General features: G+C 38.8%; 1 protein-coding gene across 1 annotated transcript in view; it reads left to right on the top strand.

Annotated features, from left to right (window-relative positions):
- Positions 1 to 25,810, top strand: part of tsr (Cofilin/actin-depolymerizing factor homolog tsr) — a 70,803-nt gene extending 44,993 nt beyond the window's left edge. The window contains exons 3-5 of the mRNA XM_019053446.2: positions 6,401 to 6,519; positions 22,422 to 22,553; positions 24,575 to 25,810. Coding sequence (XP_018908991.1) covers positions 6,401 to 6,519; positions 22,422 to 22,553; positions 24,575 to 24,643 — 320 coding nt within the window. The 3' untranslated portion in view covers positions 24,644 to 25,810. The remainder of the gene's footprint in view (positions 1 to 6,400; positions 6,520 to 22,421; positions 22,554 to 24,574) is intronic.

Genomic DNA, 25,810 nt, shown 5'->3' with positions numbered 1-25,810 from the left:
AAGCACTTAGAAACGTGAAAATTTGTATACATCACAATTAGAGTATGAACTGTCAGCTGACTATTCCGAAAATTCTAGGAGAGCACCTGTGGTGGTGAAGAGAGGGGAGGTTTCCGGAGCCCTAGGCGCGTGCCCGGAATCGCCAAGATACACTTAGAGCCTTCTCATATGTGTAACATACAACTTGCAAATTTATTTTCTTTACTTTGCTCAATTTTTAAAAGAAAATTTCCCAATAATGGCAGTCCAGTGGGTAAATGGCACCAGGATACACGCAAACACGGTGAACTAGAGGATCCGATAGATAATTAAGAATGAATGATATCATAATATTATTAAATGTCAGGAGGAAAAGGTGCGACAAAAAAGCAAATTAAAATCAGCGAACATTGTTATACGATGTCTGAAAGGTATAGTAGCACTGAATATATTGGTATTTGGAGTGTAGCCGAGTGCTAGAAATAATGTAACATTTTCTTTAGTAAAAGAGAGTAGAAGAATTAGAGTAATAACTAGTAATAGTAAGAATGTAACTGGCGTTTACCGTTTCAATTGTTATTCATGCAAGAACATATGTATCGGAAAAACTTGAGTGCTCAATCAACTGTAGAGATAATGAACACATGACACTTCCATCCTCGGATGTATCTAAGCACATCAAAGCAGAAAATCATCAGATGAAAGAAATTAAAATGCTACACAAAAACAGGGACAGAAAAATGTTAAGCGTCCTAGAAAAATATGACATATGTACAAAAAGAGGTAGATCTGGCAACTAATTCCCTGTACATAAAATATGCTGCCATTTCTGACGAGAGACAGGTACTAAGCATAAATTGACAATGTTTTGATTATTAATATTGTTTTGATCTAATAGCTTGTTATCAATTGTTACCATCAATGAAATCTGTTACCTTCTTTGAAATTAAATTATGGCCTTTGTGATATCGATTTTGTGACCCTGACGATGAAGCGTTTGCCTCGAAAAGCTTCGGTCTAAGTTTGTTAATAAAATGTAAGGTTTTTAAAGACAATTTTACATTATTTCTAGCACTTGGCAACACTCCAAGTACCAAAAGAAAGAAAGAAAAATTATTTCAAAAATTAGTTTTAAACAGAATACATTAATAGAGCAGAAAGTACCTCAGTCATAGATAGAAAACAATCATGGCACCTCATCTACCCGAAATGAAACAAATAACGGTATCACGGACACGAGGAAAAATAAACAAGAGAAAAGTTGAGAGACCTAACTTAAGGAAAAAAACGTTCTTTAAGTACTTACAGTGAGAAAAAGTCGACACATATTCAGTGTGATGCATGAACAGTTAGTGCCCAAAGTTATCGATCCTAATATAACTGTCAGTGTAGGGGAGGAAGAGGGAGGAGGGCTGAAAAAATTGAATTTGGATCAAAATCATCTTTACTATACTATCTAATAGGTGTGTTGGTGCATGTGGTCTCATTCCATACTTAAGACAAATTAACAACATAGCATTTAAATGCAGATCCGCAGAAAGTCAATATTTGGTCAAGTTACAGGTCGAATTCAGATCCATTAACGGTGTAGATATTTCGGGTTTCGGGCTCAAATCTCGATGGGTTCTAAATCTACTTGAAAGAGGCTGTCCCATTTTCCATAAGAAATGGCCGCAAGAGATTTTCCCTCCATACTTTCAGGAATCATAACGGATCATCGGAGAGGCCTAAATCTGGTGACCTTTTCCGTCTAGCCCTCCAAGGGAGGAGGGGGTCAAAGGTGAAACGCACAGACCGCCATAACTTTTGAACGAAGCAACGGATCAAATTGATCTTGGGCTCAAATGAAAGCTCTCAACAATACCTTTCATTTGATGTATATTAAATTCTGTTTTTGGTAATTTTTTAATGTGAAAAAAATCATTGTTTGATTTTTCAAGCCCAAAAAATTCAGTTTTTCGGGTTTTTTCTATGAACGGGAACGCATGAATCGTTACAAAAATCAATTTCGCAAAAAAGGTGCTTGATTCAAGCTTTAAAATGAGCTATCGTTGAACCTGGTGAAATGAATGGTTCAAAAGTTATGACCGTTCAAAGTTGGCGTGGCGCGCTATTTTCGAAGCGCGCGGAGTGTATACTTGCGTGCCACCCCTCCCTACCTTTTCCCCCGGTGCCCACTTCAGCTGATAACGGATACAGAAAGGTCCAAAGCTCCTCCCTCCATCTAAAGAATGACCAATCATTGGTGCAAAATTACTTTCATTTCTAACGAAAAAAGGAAATAAAAATATATTAAATGCTAATAAACGACAAGACGCTGGCATATATTATTTATTCCCCCCCCCCCCCAATCCATGATTTAATATTTAATAGCCAAATCAAGCCCCTCGTCATTGCGGTGTCTGATTATTCCCGTGCAGGTAAATCTTGATGAGAGAGGAATAGATGGGAGAGAGGTGAGGGAGAGATATTCAGTAGTGAATGCGAGTTTTAAGTGCTGGTCGGCTGGTTGCGTACTAGAGCCTATGAATATTATCGACAGCTTATGAGTGTATTTTGCAGTAAAAGAGGCTTGATTTGGCTATTAAATACTAAATCATGGGGGGGGGGGGGGGCGAAAAAATAATGTATGCCAGCGTCTCATCGTTTATTAGCATCAGAGACGATCTTCTTAACGGCAATTTAACACCAGTGGCTTCGATTTCGTTAGGTTATTAGTTGGCCCACTCCACTCATCTGCCTGCCCGATTCAGTTTAGTGCAGTGGCTGGACGTCGCACACTGTGGTATTGGACCTGAATAGCTGGCCTGCCCGATTCAGTTTAGTGCAGTGGCTGGACGTCGCACACTGTGGTATTGGACCTGAATAGCTGGCCAAAACTATTTATCACCAGATATCGCCGAGTTTTAAAAATATTTTACTATCAGTACTTCTTCTTAAGTGATAATATGCACAATTTAACCTCCTAACACATCATATGACAATTTGCGGAGAGTTTAAAGAGGGTGCAAGAAGCCCTCCAAAAAGCCTTTAAAAGGACGCAAAGTATCTAACTAAAGCGGTGCATTTAGACGAGTTTCTCCTTCACTTATGGTCTACTTTTCGAAATAAGGACTTCCTATTACCTCATTAATGGTTATTTTTAAAACAGCGTAAGTCACTTCAAAATTCTTGACGAAACAGCCGATCTCTCACATTAAGGAGTAATTGTACATTTCTCAAAAAATTAATATGAATCATTCTAGATATTAGATTTTTGACAGTTTTGAATCAAAATTAGTGCCAGTATGAAAGTGCCGGGACCTCCATATGATGATTTGAGGATAAATTATAAGATGAAAATGAGTTCTATCATAATAAGAAGAACCATTGTAAGGACAAACAACACCTGTGAAAATGATTCATTTTGATGAGTTCCTTCCTAACCCATGGTCCACATCTCAAAGTGAGGCACTTTACTACGAAATTCGTAAGAAAACCACATATCTCACTATTACGAGGCTTCAAATGTGCCTCACAGCGTAATTTCATGGTGCCAGAGGGCCACTTTTAAAGCCCCATCCCCGGGGCCGCATGGACTCAAATTTGTCTGTCAAAGTAAATCATGGCATAAATATGTCTATACTCAAGGATAATGCACGAAGAGATTGTTAGATGACGGATTAAACACTTTTGCAAGACTTTAAAGTGACCCTCCCATCCGCTTTCAAATTAGTTTTTTTATCCCTCTTTCGAGGGCGTAGGGGCCAAAGAAACAAGTTGCGTGACCGAATATCACCCAATTGGTACTAACTGGGTCAGAGCTATTGGAAAAATACAATTTCAGTCGTTAGTATCGACATAATTTTTCCCATTCATGTTCGTGAAAATCGCTCAAAAGTCCATCTTTAAAGTCAAAAATTTCAATTTCCTCAGTTTTCCTCAGTCTGTCACCCCTGAATCCTGAAAATACCCACTTCGGACTTTAACATCCCGCCTCAAACTGCTTGAGAACAGTTGAGAGAAACAAGATATCGGCCTCTGAATTTCGAAAAAAACGTTTACTTTTACATCACTTTTCAACCTCCTGTGAAAATCACTAAAAAAAAGAAATTTCGAAAATACTGTGGTTAGTTGTGTAGAATATACCCCTAAGAATGTGTTGCATATCGCCGAATTTCCCTCTTATGATCGCACAGTTGAAGTAAACTGATCCTCGAGTAGCGCGCCGAAACACATCAAAATAATCGCTGAGAAATAGGTAACTTCGTGGTCTCTTCGCGGGAAATTGAGCCACTCGAAAAATGGTACATACATGTCTACCAGGGTAAAAAACAGTGTAGATTTCCAATATCACATTGGTTTTCCACTAAAAAAAAAATTTAAAATTGAGGTTTTGGCCAGATTTTTCGGTCAAATACCACAGTGTGCGTCGCGTCGATATCGCGTCGCGCCGATACCAAAAGACGCGATCTACGGGATTCCTGATTCCCCTGATCGCCAAGCGCCGCCGCGCCGCGACAACACCGAAAGACGCGTTGTTAAACTCAAAAAGTGAAGTCAGCGAAATAACGTCAGTCCGCCATTTTGGAGTTATCCGCTTAGCAAAACAAACACAAATATTGCCTATGTCGTAGTAATAGCAACTCAGCCAGCTCAGCGGGCCGCGGACCATAGACACGTTGTTAAAGTTAGAAATTGAAGTCAGCGAAATGACGTCAGTCCTCCATCTATACTATAAGCTCCAAGACCTCCTAATTTTGCGAAACTGGTAACGCTTAGTTCCAGCGTTCTACCGGGCCGATTTTCATGATTTTTGCGGCTATCGACGGACAATTGTCTCTAGATAAGCCAACTCTTTTCAGATTTTCAAAATATGGCCCAGGTTTTTTTTATATTACGTGGTAAAGTTGCGAATTCTCCCATTTAAACAATGTAAATTTATACTTTTTGTCATAGTTCGTTTGAGCGTTCTGCCGGGCCGATTTCCATGATTTTTGCGTAAATCGACAAGTAATAGGCCCTAGATGAGCCCGCTTTAATCAGATTTTGGAAAAAAGGCCCAGGTTTTTTTAAAATCACGTCATAAAAGTGAGTGAGTTTACAGAATGCTCCGGTACTGCTACCGCTATGCGCGGGAGGATGCGCAGTGGTCGAGGAGGTTGCGCAGTAGCTGCGTAGCCTGCGCATCAGCTCTATACTTATCTACACAAGATTCGCACCTGAGACCTCATGTCGAGAGGTGGCTGAGTCGTCTAAGATGTCGAATGCGTCCACTGTGAACTTGGTGTGGGTTCGATCCCCGACTCATGAATTCTAAATTATTACTTGACTCTACCATTGTTCATTGTTTTACTGCAATATTTCATCAAGCAGTCATTCCAAAACGCGTCCTTTTAATTTAAAGTAATTTTAAGTCTTCTTCTACTAACGACTAGGGCATGGCCCTGTTTGTCAAGCCTTCGAGTGCCGAGCACAAAATATTAAAAATATAATAATTATTTGTAAAGATTCGTCAAGTCAATAAAACAAATAGCAACAGGAACATTTAAAATTAAAGTATGCCTCATGTCGTAATTTTTGGTTTAAAAATAAAACTAACACTGATAGGAGGGTAAAAATAGGGCCGCAAAGCGGCCCATTGATGGCGCGGAGCGCCTTCAGGGGGTTGGGCCGCGTAGCGGCCAGGGGGCGTAACCCCCTAGTTTTTAGTTATCCGCTGAGCGATGATGCAAACTTGTTAGTAAACAAAGGCCGCCATCTTCTCAGCAAAGCTGGTAAGCGCCCTGGAGAGCAGGCTGAGCGCTGAGCGATTTTGCTGAGATGATGGCGGCCTTTGCTTACCTCAGCGGATAACTCAGAAAACGTTTAACAACACTTCGGCTGAGCTCAGCCACTCAGCGGATAACTCAGCGGTTGCATTTCTGACTTTAACAACGCGTCTCATGGCTGAGCGCTGAACAATTTCGCTGAGAAGATGGCGGCCTTTGTTTACAAACTGGCAGCTTAGCGGATAACCTCAGAAAACGTTTAACAACACTTTCGCTAAGCTCAGCAACTCAGCGGATAACTCAGAAGTCGCAATTCTGACTTTAACAACGCGTCTTATGTCTGTCCCCCCACCAGGAACTCAGTCCATTCAAGAGCTGGTGCGCAACCCGTTCCGTGAGCCGCCGTAGCTGTGTATGCCGGGTTGCAGGAAATCATTCGACGCAGGAACTTCGATCCCGCTTTTCAAGTTCCAATTCACGTATGTGGGGAGAGTAGTTTCAAGTTTGGTGAAGCTATGTGTTCTTAAATGGTATGAGACTGGGATTTATAAACTTTGTCTTAGCTTTGAAACAAGTATGCGTGGCAATTAACTTTTCGAGAAGTGAGAGAATTTTAAGATCCGTAAATTTTGGCTACCATACCTAATGATTGGCTTTTAATTTTTCATCAGGAGACCGGAATGCTGCTTATGATCAATTTTTGGAGGATCTGCAAAAAGGAGGAACTGGTGAATGTCGTTATGGATTATTTGATTTCGAATATACTCATCAATGTCAAGGCACCTCTGAGGTAAGGGTCATTCCATGCCAACTGGTGCTACATTGGAAAAATGACCCCCTCAGAATTTGATGAGATTTGGCCTACTCAAAGTACATGCATAGCTTAATAAAAAACCAAAATTTTAACTTGATTCGACCACCTGTTAGGCTTATATTAGACACTGGAAGTTCGCGAAAGTTGGCCTCTTTCGGGGGATTGCAGCACTTTATTGATGTGTAACTTCAGAACGATTCATCCAAAATCGACCTTTCTGGTTTCGTTGGAAAGCCCGGAAAAAGAGCTTCGCAGACATGTACAACCAAGTTGGGCTTCACTCAAATAAATTTTTAGGCGCAAATTTTAATTTTCAAAGCGATATAACCCGAAATCGAACCTTTTGATTTCTTTGAAAATTTCACGAGTTATTGATGAGACCTTCGACTACGCGTGTGCAAATTTTAGAGTGGAGACTTTGCGGTGTCGAAAGTTACAAGATGAAAAGTTTGGAATACGACACTCTACCGCGGCTTAAGCAGTCTCCTATCCCGAGTTCCAGGAATCATCCCCGAACTTGAGCCGAGACGGCGCATCGTGCATTGCGAATCTATTGTGCCTGTGTCGCTTGGACCAAGTTCAAGGATGATTCCCGTAACTCGGGATTGGAGACTGCGTAAGCCGCGGTAGAGTGTCGCATTCCAAACTTTTCCTCTTGTAACTTTCGACACCGCAAAGTCTCCGCTCTAAAATTTGCACACACGCAGTCGAAGGTCTCATCAATATCTCGTGAAATTTTCAAAGAAATCAAAAGGTTCGATTTTGGGTTATATCGCTTTGAAAATTAAAATTTGCGCCTAAAAATTTATTTGAGTGAAGCCCAATTTGGTTGTATATTTCAGAGACACTCTTTCTCATGGTTTTCCAACGAAACCAGAACGGTCGATTTTGGATGAATCGTTCCAAAGCTACACATCATTAAAGTGATGGCATCCCCCGAAAGAAGCCAACTTTCGCGAAAATGCAGTGTCTAAGAAAGGCCCATCTGGTGGTCGAAGCAAGTTAAAATTTTGGCTTCTTACCGAGCTATGCATGTACACTACACTAAGTAAGCCAAATCTCATCAAATTCTGAGGGGGTCACTTTTTCAAAGTTGCACCTGTTGGCATGAAAAGACCGTTAAGTTTTCCATCATCTGTTAATTTAAATTTCACTGCAAACTACCTGCTTTTACTCGCTTTGATGGCCTGCGCAGCTAGCCAGGGGGCTTCCATCCCCTGCACGTTCTTTAATTGCTTAAAGAAAAAGAGGTTGCTTTGCGACTTTTGCCATTCATCAAGTTGTTCTGAGCTCAAAATCAAAGTTGTCCAAGAAGATACAGGAATTCCCTAAAGTTCCGTGTACCCCATTTGCTTCTTTAAATGATTTTATCTGATGAATGTGATCAGTCCTGTCAGTGATTTTTTTTTTTTAAGCGGTGAAGCGTTTTGTTTTTTACTATTAATTTTTGCCAAACAAGCTTTAGTAACTGGCATTGGCTTTTAACTTCCAGAGTAAGTTACGTTTTGCTTAGTGTGACTCTTATTAGGTAATTAACTTAAGAGAACTCTAAATCAAGAACTAGTGATAATGAATGCAGGAGTGGTACGTCCAGAGTTAATTTCTGGTGATGGCAAGCTGCGTTTTTAGTGCTTTATCACAACCACCAACTGTATTTCTGCCTTATCCTCCGAAATTCTCTCTCCAGCACTTAAAATTAAGGACAAGTGAATACCTCCTTAAAAATAACCATCAACGACACTCTTTTTGCAATGTATTTAGAGATAAATAAAGACATTTGGTGAAGGGCACCCTAGGGTGCGTCAAAAAAAATGAAAGTCTGAAATGTTCCGCTCCCCAGGCGGCAATCGATGACGTTTGGTAAAAAAACATGTTTGCCAAAATTTGGGCCAATTTCAATCATTTTAAATGGTGCCAAAGGTCAATTTTGTGATGAAATTATGATACAGGGTTATTCAAAAGTTACGCACCACTGGCCATAACTTTAGTTCTAATTATGATATCGATTTGCGGTTTGTGGCGTCCTTCCTCATATCGAGGGGGAAACTTTTCGAGGTACTTTTCAGTTCTTCATCCCCCCCAGGGGGAGTCGGGCGGGGGGCAACTCAAAAATTTCAAATGGCAACCCCCATCATGTGATACATCGTTAGAAAGAGCATGAAAAAAGAAAATTTTTAGCGCAAACCGGAAGTCGATCTGACCCCCCTATCAAAAGTTAGGGGGGTCCAAAGGTTATTTAGGGGGTCCGTATCTTCATTTTTTAGAGTAGCTTCGGCGGCTCTTGGACATACCGTTTCTCTTTTCAAAGAGTCCTCGAATACTCTAAGTCTGATACCGAAGTCTTCATATTGCCCCCGGGCCACCACAGGCCCCCCGTAGGGGGGGATGGGCCTGTTACAATGAAAAATTGCATTAAAATACGAAAAGTCACAGAAGTGCTTCAAACTTAGCATCAAATCCGAGTGGAACTTCTTGCCAATGTTAACGCAAACGCAGCCTGCGAGTTTAAAGTGAGTTTTCAAAACTCTTAGCCCCCTGCCCCCCTCATTTTTGGTTGTAGAGCGGGTAAAAACCGGGAATTCACTGCAAATAATGCCCGAAACTAATGTCCAACTTGAGAAGGACCCTTGAAACGTTGCGACCAGTCGGAGCATTGACGTACAGGGACTGCCGCCCCCTTAAAGTACGGAAACATCCATAAAACCCTTCGCTGCCCCCCTCATTTTTCGTTGCGGAGCGGGTAAAAACCGGGAAAATTCGCCAGAAATGATGCCCGAAACCACTGTAGAACTTGACGCGGACCCTTGAAACGTTGCGCCCAGTCGGAGAACTGCAACACAGGAATTGCCGCGCACTTTAAGGATGGAATCTTCCATAAAACCCTTCGCTGCCCCCCTCTTTTTTCGTTGCAGAGCTAGTAAGAACCGGGAAATTCGCCAGAAATGATGACCCGTTGGTTTTATGGATGTTTCCGTACTTTAAGGGGGCGGCAGTCCCTGTACGTCAATGCTCCGACTGGTCGCAACGTTTCAAGGGTCCTTCTCAAGTTGGACATTAGTTTCGGGCATTATTTGCAGTGAATTCCCGGTTTTTACCCGCTCTACAACCAAAAATGAGGGGGGCAGGGGGCTAAGAGTTTTGAAAACTCACTTTAAACTCGCAGGCTGCGTTTGCGTTAACATTGGCAAGAAGTTCCACTCGGATTTGATGCTAAGTTTGAAGCACTTCTGTGACTTTTCGTATTTTAATGCAATTTTTCATTGTAACAGGCCCATCCCCCCCTACGGGGGGCCTGTGGTGGCCCGGGGGCAATATGAAGACTTCGGTATCAGACTTAGAGTATTCGAGGACTCTTTGAAAAGAGAAACGGTATGTCCAAGAGCCGCCGAAGCTACTCTAAAAAATGAAGATACGGACCCCCTAAATAACCTTTGGACCCCCCTAACTTTTGATAGGGGGGTCAGATCGACTTCCGGTTTGCGCTAAAAATTTTCTTTTTTCATGCTCTTTCTAACGATGTATCACATGATGGGGGTTGCCATTTGAAATTTTTGAGTTGCCCCCCGCCCCGACTCCCCCTGGGGGGGATGAAGAACTGAAAAGTACCTCGAAAAGTTTCCCCCTCGATATGAGGAAGGACGCCACAAACCGCAAATCGATATCATAATTAGAACTAAAGTTATGGCCAGTGGTGCGTAACTTTTGAATAACCCTGTATTTTGGTTTAGACCTCGATTTCGTACAAAAAACTCGATTTTACGCTGAAATCGTGCGTTTACGAGAAATATGTCAAAGAACTCGACTTGTAGAGGATGAAATTTTACACTAGGAGGACGTGTTTGTAACCGATAAAAATCAAATTGAACTAGAAAAACTCAACTCGGTATTTATTTTTTTTGTCCTCAGAATTTCCGAGGTCTTACTAAGTAGAGGTTTAAAAGACTCATTTTTCACGAAAATAAGTCGAAAGAGTGTATAAATGAACTGTAGGCAAGAGTTGAGGATGCAAATGTCATCAGAACTTCCTCAGTTTCAAGAAAAGTTCCAACTATTTTGCACAATCCTCCAAAAAGTGTACGACTCGAGAAGCAGGATCGTGCTATAATAGTAGGGGGAAAGTGCGGTTTGACCGGGAAAAATTGCGTAACAAACTTTCCCTATGTAATAGTCATCAGTAGGTCCCCCTGAACAACTTCCTAAAAGTTAAAAATGGCCCGACCCCGGAATATCCCTCAAAAAAGTTAAAATTGAAAATGGCGGTCGTAATAAGAGGGTCCGGGAAATCGGTATTTTAAAATGCTCATCCTGTCTCATCATGTGAGGTATCATTTCCTATGTAATTTTGGTCGTAGATTTCATAAATAAATTCCGCAAGGCCCTCCGGCCAAAGGGGGCGCTCCAAATCAAAGATGGCGGCCAAATGTGAAAGGCAGGAGGTTGCATTTTTTTAAATATTCACTGAAGGAACAAGGAAAGTGAAGTTTCTTTATTTTCATGTATTTATGGCCAAGAAACTTAAATTTGATGTTATAAATGTATTTAATAAAGGAAATTAAAGGAAACATACTACCACCGAGAGAAACGTAAGCTCAGAAGAGGCCTTGCGGAATTCATTTATGAAATCTACGACCAAAATTACATAGGAAATGATACCTCACATGATGAGACAGGATGAGCATTTTAAAATACCGATTTCCCGGACCCTCTTATTACGACCGCCATTTTCAATTTTAACTTTTTTGAGGGATATTCCAGGGTCGGGCCATTTTTAACTTTTAGGAAGTTGTTCAGGGGGACCTACTGATGACTATTACATAGGGAAAGTTTGTTACGCAATTTTTCCCGGTCAAACCGCACTTTCCCCCTACTATTATAGCACGATCCTGCTTCTTGAGTCGTACACTTTTTGGAGGATTGTGCAAAATAGTTGGAACTTTTCTTGAAACTGAGGAAGTTCTGATGACATTTGCATCCTCAACACTTGCCTACAGTTGATTTATACCCTCTTTCGACTTATTTTCGTGAAAAATGAGTCTTTTAAACCTCTACTTAGTAAGACCTCGGAAATTCTGAGGACCAAAAAAATAAATACCGAGTTGAGTTACTCTAGTTCAATTTGATCCTTCCAAAAAAACAAAAATATGATTTTTGTACAAAATTTCGGCCCAATCCAAAAAATTTCACTGATTACAATAAAAAAAAAAGAAAAAAAAAAAAAAAAAAAAAAAAAAAATATCAGGCACTCAAAAAATATGATGGCAGTACCGTTTGGATTCATCATTTAAAAGGAAATGATATCAAAACGGCCCAATTTCCTCTGAAATATGCCCATCTCTGATCAATAATTTTTTCGAAACCTTCTGACTCATCGCTGAGGAGACACTGATCATTACTTGACCCTTAGTGTATGTCCTTGTTTAGATGTCAAAGAGGTCTATATGAGACATGTAATGATTTTTTTTTCTTTAAAGAGATAAAAAACAAAAAATCGTCATAAAGTTGAAAAAAAATTCCAAGAAAAAAAAAGGAATGGGCCGGCCGGCCGTACATACAAGTGGTAGATAATAGGGTGATTATCGTCTCTCTTGCATATATACATGAACAAGTATCATCGTCAAAAGGAGGATCAGTCCTTCTCGAAATCGTCATTGAAAGATAGACTGAAAGATATTCACACATGAGTGAACAACTTAACAACCTTCAAGCAATGCCATATTCTTTGTTGGTTCCTGATAGTAGTCCGGGAGCACATGTTCATTTTTGGGGTCCCGTGGGACCGTTAATGATACAAGTTGGCGAGATGGCTTGATCTCTTCGTCTTGATGTCCTGAAACAGAATTTCGATGCTGCCAGGCTCAATTTTTCCTGGAACACCCTTAAATTCAAGATGGCGCCCAAAATGGCCGCCACGGGGGTGAAGTGGGTGAAAGTGACTCCCATGGTCGACATGTATGTCGATTCCTATGTATTTTTGGTCGAAAATTTCAAATATATGCTTAAAAATGTACTCCGACTTCTTAAAGACCCTTAAATCCAAGATGGCGGCCAAATTTCCCCTCCTGAAAGTCAAACGACCACGTGTGCTCCTATATGGCATGTGAGGTATCTTTCATACCATTTTTTGGGCCGTAAAATCGAAAAATGATGTTAAAAAATCCTTTGCGATTCATTTAAGGCCTCAAATTACAAGATGGCGGCCAAAATTGCTGAAATTTTGGAACCAAAAATTCTATAATAGCTTCTCATATCATGTGACGTATCGAACCCCATAGATTTCTGGTCGTAGAATCCAAATCTTGAATTCAAAATTCACCCCGGCCCCTTGGGATGTCCAAAATCCAAGATGGCCGCCGAAATTATCCCTTACAGGCTCATACAGTCAGCCTTGACCTTAGAATAGCAAGATATGTATCCATTTACAGGTTTATTGGGTCGCAGAATTCATAAATTAAGGTTAAAGTAACCTTCCTTTTACAATTTGCGACATTTTAGTTTTAAGAATTGCGGCTAAAAGGCGTGAAGCGTGTGGATTTAAGAAGTATTTCAATTTTACGCGTTTAAAAAATTAATTACAACTGCTAACGTCATCGCTTATTCTAATGGATAAGCCCTGATTTGCGATTCACTTATTTGTGGAAAACATGTGTCAATAGTTTCAAACTCGATTTAATCCTGTGAAACAGCAATTTATCAGCTCCGCCCTTAAAATGTAATTTTTTCGACCATTTTCCCTAGAATCACGAAAAAAAGAGAAAAACCCCTAAAAACGTGGCCCGAACTGTGTAAAATGGTGGCAAAATAGTGCTGGGTCCACACTATTTTGAAAACAAAACCAAAAAGTTCCAAAATTTTCAATTGGAGTCAAAAATTTTGAGCTCTAATGGATAACCAGTACGGCAGTACATAACTGAAGAGGAAGAGCGTTCAGCTCAGGCAATTAAGCATCAGAATATGAAGAAGAGACCACGGCGAGAGATCTATAATTTTGGGTCTTGTTATAGACCTCGTCAGTAGATCACACTCGTCAGTGAGATCAAAAGCCAAAAACTTCAAAAATTTTCAATCAGAGTCAAAAATTTTGAGGTCCAATGAGTACCAGTACGAAACTTGCCGTCTTGTAATACAAAACTTGTACTTCGAACTTGAGCTTTGATGCTGTCTTGGATTTTGCGAGATTTTCAGTTGAATTCATAAGACGAGTGTGATCTACTGATGAGGTATAAAAAGACCCAAAATAATAGATCTCTCGACGTTACCTTATACCTTAATATTCCAATGCAAACTGCCTGAGCTGAACTCTCTCCCCCCTCCTCAGTTCTGTACTGATACTCATTGGAACTCACAATTGTTGACTCTGATCGAAAATGTTTGACCTCTTTGGCTTTGTCCCCCCCCCCCAAGTGTGGACCCAGTACTATTTTGCCACCTTTTTACACAGTTCGGGTCACGTGTTCAGAGTTTTTTCTCTTTTTATCGTGATTCTAGGGAAAATGGTAGAAAAAATCACATTTTAAGGGCGGAGCTGATAAACTGCTGTTTCACAGGATTAAATCAAGTCTAGGAACTAATGACATATGTTTTTTAGTAGTAAATTTTACGTTCTTTTCAATGAGCATGACAGTTTTTTTCTCAGATAATTGTGGCTGGAGGTATGAAGCAAAGTTTCTCCTAAAATCAGCAAAAATACGCCTTTTTTAAGCTAATTTTTGAAGAAAACGTTAATTTCACGACCAAAAAATTAAGTTAGAAAAAATAAAAGAGAATGATTTCTATAGGAAATTTTATGCTCTTTCCACTGGTTTTTTGGTTTTTTCGTGAGATGAACCGTTGAGGAGATATTTGCAAATATCTAATCGTGAGTTTTCTTAATTTTGCAAAATTCAAAATTGCGGCGCCCTGAGGACCAGCCAATTTTCCTGAAGTTAATATGGCCATTTTCGGGCTTCTGTAGTACCTAGGAATCGAAAAAAATTGGTTTGGTTCGAAGGACGGAACCCATGTTGACCGGTGTTATCGGTGTACAAATAGTTAAAAACTCTAGACAAAATTGTTTAAAAAATAATTTGGTTTATGCCTCTCGTTATTGATGGGATGTTCAGAAAAAATTAGTTATCAGACATTTAAAAGATAATTTAGTTCAATTTTGAAAGTTCATGTTGCTTAACTGTTTACAAGCCCGGTTTTTTCTTCTTCTTGCTTTGTTTTTTGTTAATTTCCTTGGTAACAGTTAATTAGAAATATTCGCGTTACCAAGAATATCTTATAGCACGAATAGCTAGGTGCTACAAAATGCAATTGATTGTTTAGTGTTAGTGCTCTTGTTTATGAATGATAAGTTTATTACAAAGGATAAGTTGCGAGGCATCCTGAAAGGATCCTCTTCTAGTATTCTCCTTTGAACTATTTTCCTAATGCCCATTGAAAAGACTGAACCCAGAGAAAAACCAAAAACGCCCTAAATTCTTATCAAAAACCTGTGCTTGCTTCGTTTTTTTCCAAAAATGTACACCATTGATGTGTGTATCATGTCGCTTTATAAACCTTGTCTCCTTTTGTTACTTTGTCTGTAAATAAAACCTCGCATTTTTATTTCTGCCAAAAAAAAGACAATCCTATCTCGTTTAGTCTAATCTTCCTAAAGCTACATAATCCTTTATTCATTATGATTTGCTATCTTGCCCATTAAATTTATGCTGAAGGGGGGGGGGGGTTCTTAATAGTTTGAAAGGTTGATTTAACCTTCATTTATGAATTCTACGACCCAATAAACCTGTAAATGGATACATATCTTGCTATTCTAAGGTCAAGGCTGACTGTATGAGCCTGTAAGGGATAATTTCGGCGGCCATCTTGGATTTTGGACATCCCAAGGGGCCGGGGTGAATTTTGAATTCAAGATTTGGATTCTACGACCAGAAATCTATGGGGTTCGATACGTCACATGATATGAGAAGCTATTATAGAATTTTTGGTTCCAAAATTTCAGCAATTTTGGCCGCCATCTTGTAATTTGAGGCCTTAAATGAATCGCAAAGGATTTTTTAACATCATTTTTCGATTTTACGGCCCAAAAAATGGTATGAAAGATACCTCACATGCCATATAGGAGCACACGTGGTCGTTTGACTTTCAGGAGGGGAAATTTGGCCGCCATCTTGGATTTAAGGGTCTTTAAGAAGTCGGAGTACATTTTTAAGCATATATTTGAAATTTTCGACCAAAAATACATAGGAATCGACATACATGTCGACCATGGGAGTCACTTTCACCCACTTCACCCCCGTGGCGGCCATTTTGGGCGCCATCTTGAATTTAAGGGTGTTCCGGGAAAAATTGAGCCTGGCAGCATCGAAATTCTGTTTCAGGACATCAAGACGAAGAGATCAAGCCATCTCGCCAACTTGTATCATTAACGGTCCCACGGGACTACATGTGCTCCCGGACTATAGTAGGCCTTACAAACTTCTGAACCATAGCGTATTATTGCGAATATTATGTGCCTCCTACTTACAATGCTTCTTTCTTAACAACTTCCGGTGACCCAACTTCTTGGTGACCGGGTCGGTCACCATGCCAAAATGTCGGGGCATACCAATGTATCTATTTTCCCTCCTTTTTTTGTACGTGCCGGCCGGCCCATTCCTTTTTTTTTCTTGGAATTTTTTTTCAACTTTATGACGATTTTTTGTTTTTTATCTCTTTAAAGAAAAAAAATTCATTACATGTCTCACATAGACCTCTTTGACATCTAAACAAGGACATACACTAAGGGTCAAGTAATGATCAGTGTCTCCTCAGCGATGAGTCAGAAGGTTTCGAAAAAATTATTGATCAGAGATGGGCATATATCAGAGGAAATTGGGCCGTTTTGATATCATTTCCTTTTAAATGATGAATCCAAACGGTACTGCCATCATATTTTTTGAGTGCCTGATTTTTTTTTTTTTTTTTTTTTTTTTTTTTTTTATTGTAATCAGTGAAATTTTTTGGATTGGGCCGAAATTTTGTACAAAAATCATATTTTTGTTTTTTTGGAAGGATATCATGTATTTTTGGTATGACTTCTACGCAGTAGGTATCAGGCAAAGAGAGTTCCCATTTAAAATTTAAAAGTTGTTCCCGGACGCGAAGTAGAGAGGTAACGACCCCCTGGACCCCCCCACTCGAGAGCGGCCCACCTTTTTTGAAGGAAATTTCGTTCAAACCGCATGTCAATAATCTGTAATCGTTCTCGAGACATCAATAAGAAGGATCCATATTTTTGGCACACCCTGTGTGTCATAGAAAAAAAACCGCAGGTCAATATTAAAATCGTGACCAAGTTGGGTCACTTGACGTAATGCCTAATTCTCATTGGGTACGCACGATAGAAACAGTAGAAGCGATAGATAGAGGTTATGTTATTGTTTTGTTCTATCATCGCAATTTCTCCAGGCTCCTTTCTCTTTCTTTGTCATATTATTTCTGGAATTAATAACAATATAAATTCTTGAATGGTTTTCTTATTGTATGCACGAAACTTTTTCAATTTTATGCTGCCCTGAGGAAGAATGCTTCCAAATTTTTGCATGAATCATGAATCATGCATCTCTCTCTAGGTACCTTTTTGGTTGTGAGTTTTCCTATTTGTCTCTGGTTTTCCTTTATGATTCTCTTTACTGATGGAACGATGTGCCTGAAACGAAGAGATGCTACTTACTTTGTTTATTATGTGCATTTCTATCTAGACAACATATGAAATCATCTTGGTACTTACGTTAAATCTTTCCGTTCATAAGGAGATGGTATACAATAAACTTTAGTTGTGATGACATAAATTTTCTCAACTGCATGTCCATTATTGAAACTATGTCAGTACAACAAGGCAAGACAGCCCTATCTTAACCGTACAATGTATCGCATTTCGATCTCTTATCAGGCTGCTTCAAACTTTCAATAATCGGCGTGCTGCAATGAAACCCTTTGATAACTTTCATCATTAGGATTCTCCATTTGCCCATTCCGGTCAACTAGAGTCCACACCGACCGATTTATTTTAAACGCGCAACAGGGTGAAACGGAGAGCAGCCATTTTAATTACTGATGGGTTTACTTTCAAAGATAAAATTAACCAGTCTATTTTCTGTCACTCCTTCAAAGTGGGTGAATGTATCGAGCGAGAACCCTGATAATCAACAACTTGGGAGCCGCCTTTAATATAGGACTTTTATGTAATGTTCCATCTCCTGTGTACGGTAGGCACAAAACCAGGATTTACAGTAGGGACATCACCTATGCTTAGGGCTAATTTTTATGTCTCACATTATATCTGACACTTTTTTTTTTATTAATGGAGCTAATGATAGAATGCGAGCTAAATTCTGCAGCTCAGTGCAGGAGCACTATTATTTACGCTGCTTATACCCAGTTATGCCTGCCAGGTCCTTTGACCATTCATATTGCAATTTCTCCGAACTCTAATTTCATCATCAGTAATAACATTGCAAACGCTTGATACCATTCCCTAAAGATAGCGTTTGGCAAAGTAAGTATTTATCAATAATTTTTGGTTTTATGAGAGCTTTCTCTAAAGCTGTGGCATTATGTATCTTGAGAAATGTGACCAGTTCACTCTTCATCAGAAAAGATTAACAGCAAAAGTTGATCCTTTCGCAAGCAAAAATTACAGTTGCCACAACTGAAATTTCAATCGCAATAGCATAAATCTTTTGAACTGTAATGAAACAGTTTGATACAATTTCATTTTCATGAGCCTGCATCCGCTACTTCTGGTCATGCAGATTCCGTACTTGGTACGGATTGAGTTTAAATGCATGCAAACTAAATTCTGCAGGTAAGTCAATAATGTGTTCCATCATCTATACTACGAATAGCCAGCCTCTCTGACCTACAATTTTATCAGCAGTAATAACATGGAGGATGCAGGACACTGCCTCATCAAGACTGGTAGACAAAGTAAGTAGGTATCAATGCCTTCTGTTTCATGAGAGATGCCTTTCAAGCGCAGGCATTCCTTATCTTGAGAAATGTGAGCAGTTAATGCTTCATCAAAGGAGATAGTGAGTGTTGAGGCTGTAGCAGCCAAAGATTTTAGTCGCCCGGACTAAAATTTTTGGCTGTTTGAGTCTCGATTGATAGTTTTCAATAACCTGCCAGCTCCGGTCATCAATAGTCCACATCTAATGAGTTTTAATGCACTTGCAGGGTGTGCCAGAGAATTAATTCTTGTATCCAATTTCCGTGCTAAATGGAACAGTTAATTTTCTGTCGCACTCTGATAATGGGTAAATTTGTCAGGCGAGGACTCAGATAATCTAGAGGTCAAGAGGCACTGATGTTTTATATTGAACAGCCGCTCTGCATTATCTCCTATATGCGGTAAGCAGTGACGGAAATTGCGTCTCCAGGTATTGCAAATTTTAGTGTATGTATAGAGAGGTTATCATCAAGATTATTCTGCATTAGTTACCACTTCAATTTTATCAAACCAATAAAGTAGTAGTATAGATACATACCTTCTGCACTGGTCAATATGAAAGACCTTGATTTGAAGAATTTTATCCGAACACAGGCTTTGATGATTCAATCAACTTCTGACCCAGAATCAAAGAGACTTGATAAAAATCAAATTAAAGCTAATGCTTGAAGTCAAGTATCTTTGATTTTGTGACATTGAGATGATTTCATTGAAGCGGTTTCATTTCAGTGAAGCGTACCTTCTTTAAGTAGACACATAACCAAGACTGGCGGGTGAATGCGTTAACCAGTTTTCCAATATAAAGCATCACAAGTCTATGAAAACATGCAGGCTTTAGGCACCAGTTGCATGATACACTGAGAAAACACACATCAACTCCGGAGGAGGTAGGCTGCCTGGCTGCTAGCAAAATTTTAGTAGAAAGTGGAAACGCAGATTCATTCCCACCGATTGAGAGCCCAGACACACATCATCGTATTGAGGGAAAGGATGATTTTTTGGTGAAAAGTTGCTGAATCTTATTAACGAGAAATAGTATCTCGGACTCACTATAGTGGGATATCATCAATCATTCATGAACAATTAATACTTGATTACTTGAAAAGATCACTAGATCAGGGCCGCTGGGAAGAAATGGCAGGTTGATCCGAGTACTTACTGTGACAACTAAATTTGTCAAGGGTACGGGAATCATAAAAGGGTTATATAGAAATGGATCCAGTTATCTTCGGCTACGATAAAATGGAAACACGCATCAATTAATCTACCTTTTCCTTGTTATTTAAATATTTAAAGCCATAATAAAACAGTAGCATAACCTGAAATTTAGTTTTTCTGGAGTCGGCGCTCACCATCCATCGCGCGGTTCTACAAGTTGTTTTCAAATCAAATTCTAACTGTTTTGAAAAATTGAAGGACCCGCTCCTTCTTTCAATAAATTCTCCTTTTGACGCCCATATAAGTTCGCAAACTTTTCAAAGGTTTAATCCTTTGAGTTTACAGATTCTAATTATACCCAGTTTGATGGGTTTCATGCTACCCTTACCTCCACAGCTATGCCAATAGATCCGATTTCAGAACAGCAATAAACGACTTAATTATTAATTGTTCTCGATTACACCTCAACAATACGAAATTTCCAAAAAATTAGTTGTAGTTTATGTAACGCTGATTCAAAATATCTATACTTTTATGGGGTTTTTTTCTACGGTTATGCTGTAAAGTCAGTGAACTAAATCTCCCGCGGCCGGGCGTTTTCGCGGGTCTCGAATCTGCCCCGAATCTGCTCATCTGCTCAGCGATTGGTCAATCCGTCATCGTCATGTTTTGGGGTCCAAAATTTGTCGTTAAAGCTTAATAACTTTTTTAATATTTAACTAAACTTAAAAAGGGTGGGCATTACGAGTAGAGCTGAGCATACTCTACCCAAATATTATAGGGTTTTTGGGGTTTACTCTCCGACTTAATTAGTAGGAGAGCTTAATGGACCGCAAACCGTGCAGAAAAGCCCGGTCGCGTTGTTTCGTGTAAATCTAGTTAGGCAGCAGCCACCCGTCTTTTTTTCTTTTTTTTTTTTTTTTTTTTTTTTTTTTGGTCGTCATTTTTTAGGGGGAGTTTTTTAGGATTGGGCCGGGGTGGCTACCGCCACCTAGAAATTCTTATCGGTTACAAAGACGTCCTCCTAGTGTAAAATTTCATCCTCTACAAGTCGAGTTCTTTGACATATTTCTCGTAAACGCACGATTTCAGCGTAAAATCGAGTTTTTTGTACGAAATCGAGGTCTAAACCAAAATATCATAATTTCATCACAAAATTGACCTTTGGCACCTTTTAAAATGATTGAAATTGGCCCAAATTTTGGCAAACATGTTTTTTTACCAAACGTCATCGATTGCCGCCTGGGGAGCGGAACATTTCAGACTTTCATTTTTTTTGACGCACCCTAAGAGCACCCTCTATTCAATAAAAAGATTAGGCATACGTTTGGAAAGAATGCTCAGCTTGGGTTGTGTAGAGGAGTGAGTAGAGTTAATGTTAGTGATTGAGTGACTCGAACTATTACAATTTTTAGCAAAATACGAATCAAGAACAATCGATGGTGAATGCAGTCGTGGCACAAGTAGAGTCGATTCCTGATTATGGCAGTTGCTCTTTAAGTACCTTCTTTCATAGACTAAAAATGTTTCCGCTTCTATTCCCGAAATTCTCTGTCCAGCATATATATCAATTATCAGTAAATACTTTCTGGTAAATGGTCATCAACCCCACGTTTTATACAAAGTATTGGATAGTATCAGAGACAAGTAGAGACATTTAGTTAAAATGAACATATACGGGATAATTGTGGGGTGGATGCTTATCAGGGTACGTGTGAAAGAGTGAGCATCCCAGTTGAGGAAGGAATAGAAGTAAAAAAGGTTGAAGAGATCAAATGGAATAACGGTATTTATAAATGTGTGCAATTGTATCTTATCTACGGAACTTCTGAATGCCATGCCTCAGCATCAGGATCCATAGGAGCTCGTAAGTTCTTTCAAATACCACAAGTTAAGCTACTTAGCATGAAACCAGGCATTACACTAAATGGCAATGTGAAAGAGCAAGTATGTATGTATTCTCTCTGATGTAGAAATCCCAAATAAGAAACTACTCTTGTATGTATTCCTACTTTCATTTCATCTTTCGTTCTTAGTTGCTTTCATTTCAAATGCTATGATTTGGCTACAGCTTTAAAAGAAGAAATTTATCATCATGTTGAAGGCATTCAGAGAGACTTTGACTAGCAATACAACTAATGAACTCCATATGTATAGAAGAAAATTCACAATGAAGACTGCTTAACTACATACTAATGAAATAAGGTTGTCTGACCTACAAAAAGCTACAATTTTTCATGGATTTCCCTAGCACCAGAAAATAATGAAATTGCCTTCTCTTAGTGTATTTTGTTATTCTATTTTGTGGTCTGATCCCTTTTTCCCGAGTTCCCTTCATCCCTTTTCCAAGCAAAATACATTGATGGTCATACTTCTTATCCTTATACAAATTCTGGGCCCAAACTTCTTTCCCCCGTGTGTTTCAGCTTCAGTCCAACCGTTGCTTTAAAATACAGAACTTTCTCTCTGTAACGAGAATTCAAGGAACCGGCGGATTTCCTCGATCTTGAGAGATTCTTGTTAAAGTGATAGTTGATATTTAATTTAGTTGATATTTAATTTAGGAAGTTCGAGGGACTGACCTATTCCCTCGTCACAGAGTCAATAACGTTAGTCGTTATAGAGAGAAAGGACTGTATATGTATAACAAGCTGTGGTCAGCAGCTCGGGCGGTTGGACTTTCTACTTTATTCTATTCTATTCCATATGTTTATTTATTGATTTATTTAATTATTTCAAATAGGCCTCCAAGAAGCAGAAACTATTTTTAATGTCATGGTGCCCAGATACTGCTAAGGTTAAGAAGAAGATGTTGTACTCCTCTAGCTTTGATGCCCTCAAAAAATCACTTGTCGGTGTTCAGAAATATATCCAGGTAATTGATTGTTTTCTTCTCAACATCTACCATTGAGTGACATGAAATACGAAGGGCGTTCAATAAGTAAGTATCCCCCCTCTCTGAAATCAATAGGAATGGACCAATTTTAAAAAACTTGGGCTCAAAATCTTTCTTAAGATATACTGAGTTCAACAAAACAAACCGCAACAAAATCGGACCATGTGCGGCCGAACGCGAGCCGTTTGAACGCGCCGAGATGCACGCCGCTCCCACTGGATCCGCGGAGATTTGAAGTCCGCAACATGAGAAGAGCATCTCTGCCAACGCTTCAGTCGTTCATCACTGAAAGTTTCAGAGAAAGAAAATCAAAGGAGTTTTTGTAGAATAAGGGGCTTACCTCACCTCTCCACATAACCAGCTCGATCCAAGCAGGTCTGATACTGACTGTGAGACTAAGAGAACAGCTTTTGGATACCACGCGTGTAGAAGTCTTTCAACTGGCTGGGGATGAAAGTGTTGACGGCTTGTCTTACCTCTTCCACTGCGAGTTCAGATTTTAGATACGGTAATAAATGGCAAAATAAAGCACCATTTATTCCCGTTTCTGAAATCTGAACTCGGGGGACATCATTTTGAATCAGTGGAAAAGGTAAAACAACTGTCAACTCTTTCATCCCTACTCAGTTGAAAGACTTCTATTACCAGCTCAACTACCAGATTCTTCAAAACAACGCAAATGAATACTCACTTTCGTGTGAATTCTCAAAATTGCGCATGCATTTTGGTAGCTCCTTATTCTGCTTCACGGTTCCGCTAAGGATGCTGGCGTGTAGAGCAAGCAATATGAGTAATATTGACAATTTACATGCAAGTGACTACTAATGAACGTGGGCTTGAACTTTTCTTGTGCGGTTCTCTGTATTTATTTCATTTCAGATTCTTATAAAAATTGTTTTATTATAAATTGAGTATTTTTTTTATACTATCTCCCAATTGTAAATGAACTAATGCATCGCAATTTAATTCCATTGAAATAAGAACTCCCTTTGGGTTCAGCTTCTTTCCTCCATTAGTAAGGCTTTTATTTCTAAGAGAATCTGCCTAAAAAGAAATCTGCCTAAAGTGACTAAAGGAGACAAGTTTTTCACTTTCTTTCACACCCCTGTATTCTGAATACAAAAATATGCCTCAATTTGAAAGGGCCCAGAATTATCATGGAATGCTCCCAAAAATGGATGTGAGTCCTCTATTTTTATACAGCATCGTAACAGGTTGTGAACTTAGCCCCAATTTTGTTGGCTATGGTTGACTGCAAGTTGCGAAAGCAATATCTAAATTCGACAATAAATCAGGAAAATCATATTAATAACCTAAGCTACAAGCAAGTTGATTTTTTTCTACAGCAGGCTTTCCTCAACGGCGCAAACCATGCACCAGCAATTGTGCCACAAAGTCGATATTCTTGCCTTAATTTGCGGCTGACCACAAATCTGCCAACAAAATTCAGACTCCAAGAGTGTTCTGCCTTCCCCAGGCACCAGCGTCCAATATGCCCTAAAACTAGACCTCGGACTCCAAGTTGGGGGACTGGGCCATTGTGGGCCCTCAAAATGTTGACGCACCCCTTTAATTTTTTCCAACTTGTTATGGCCAAGCGGCGGTAGTGCTCTCAGATTATCGTTCGCAGCTTAGTGAAACAGCTCAAGAACTAAAGAATTAAAAAAAAAAAAAAACTGAAATGAAACAGCGTAGCGTATGCAATAACTTAATGTGGCTCCTAAAAACTTACAAATGGCTCCTGCGAATTGGGCTTATTGGCCTATTTTAAGGGGAAGGCAGAACACAGGCCCTGAGTGTTTTGTTATCTATTTTATCAAATAATTTCCAATTTTTTCAATTGTTAAACTGAGGAACTAATTTGCTTTCCTTCCTCTTCATTCTCTCAACAGTATTCATGTTCTTTGCCAAGAAATTAAGAGAAACTTGAAACTACTGCTTTCAAATTCTAGTCTCCCTTCAAATTCTCATTCATTTGTTCTTTTGTTTTCTGATTTTAGGCAACAGACTTGTCAGAAGCATCACAGGAAGCAGTAGAAGAAAAGTTACGTTCCACCGATAGGCAATAAAAAACCTAAAAAAAGAACCAGAAGCAAATGATAATGGGTATTATATCCAATCGAAATTTTTTTAATTAAAGTGTAATTGTTTCTTTTTTTTCTTTTTTTTTTCCCTGAAATATTTTTTTCAATTCTAAACTTCTATCTGCCTATTTTATGTCATAGACATGAAATTATGGCATTTATGCAGTTGTCAGCCTCTAGTCTATCTGACGCTTGTTCCGTCAGATTTACTTCACCATGTCAGCGGCATTGTAATGCTTACGCTTTTTACAGCAATGTGATGCGGCTGGCCTTTACCAGCACTACCAAGCTGAATGGATTATCTTTTAAAACTTTTGACAGTTAATGATTAACTTCATCTGGGAACTTGTATTATACCTAAGTGAAGCTATAACCTTTTTTCTCTCTCTTGTTTCCTCTTTATAGGGCATCAATTATTTTTATTACTATTTTTAATTTTATTTATTTATTTGATTATTTTTAAGTGTAATTTTACAGCTGTATTAAGTAATGTAAATTATCTTGAAAACCAAATATTAATTATTTAACCTACAAAAAAAAGAAGAAAGAAAATAAACAATTTTTTTAATTTGTTCGTTGCCTCAAAGTTCCTCGTATTTTTGTTCTGAAGTCAAATTACTTAAAAGAGGGGGAAAAAAGAACACTTAACATCAACATAATCATGCTAACAGTGAATGCAAACTGTCAGACAGAATGGTACCATATCATTCAATGCAAGCGCGAATTTACTGGTTAGTAATTTTAATATACTTTTATCCAATTATTTTGCTCATTTCCCTCAGCTTATACTTATTCTTTTTATAATATTTTTATATGCTACTTTTTCTCTCCTATCATTTTTTTCTTTACTTATCTCAAAGGTATTTTTATATAACCAGAACAAAACTCTTTAATCACTTTATTTATCTATTTTTTTACCAGGTATTAGAATCGTGATTTCAGTAATACCTATTTTTTAAACTGCTATTTGAATAAGAATCTGCCATAGTGAAAAGCCTGATCAATGGCTGTACTTTGAAGTATTGTTTGATTTCTTTATTTAATTTTTTATTTATTTATTTTTTTTCAATTTTCTAATATAATACTGTATTGCTGTAATTTGAATGGTATGATATGTCCTTGCTTAGTAATAAATGGAATATTTATATTACA

Source organism: Bemisia tabaci, chromosome 1 (genome assembly GCF_918797505.1).
Source record: "Bemisia tabaci chromosome 1, PGI_BMITA_v3".
Taxonomy (NCBI): domain Eukaryota; kingdom Metazoa; phylum Arthropoda; class Insecta; order Hemiptera; family Aleyrodidae; genus Bemisia; species Bemisia tabaci.
Note: the sequence above shows the minus strand (reverse complement) of the source record. Positions and strands in the feature narration are given on the sequence as shown.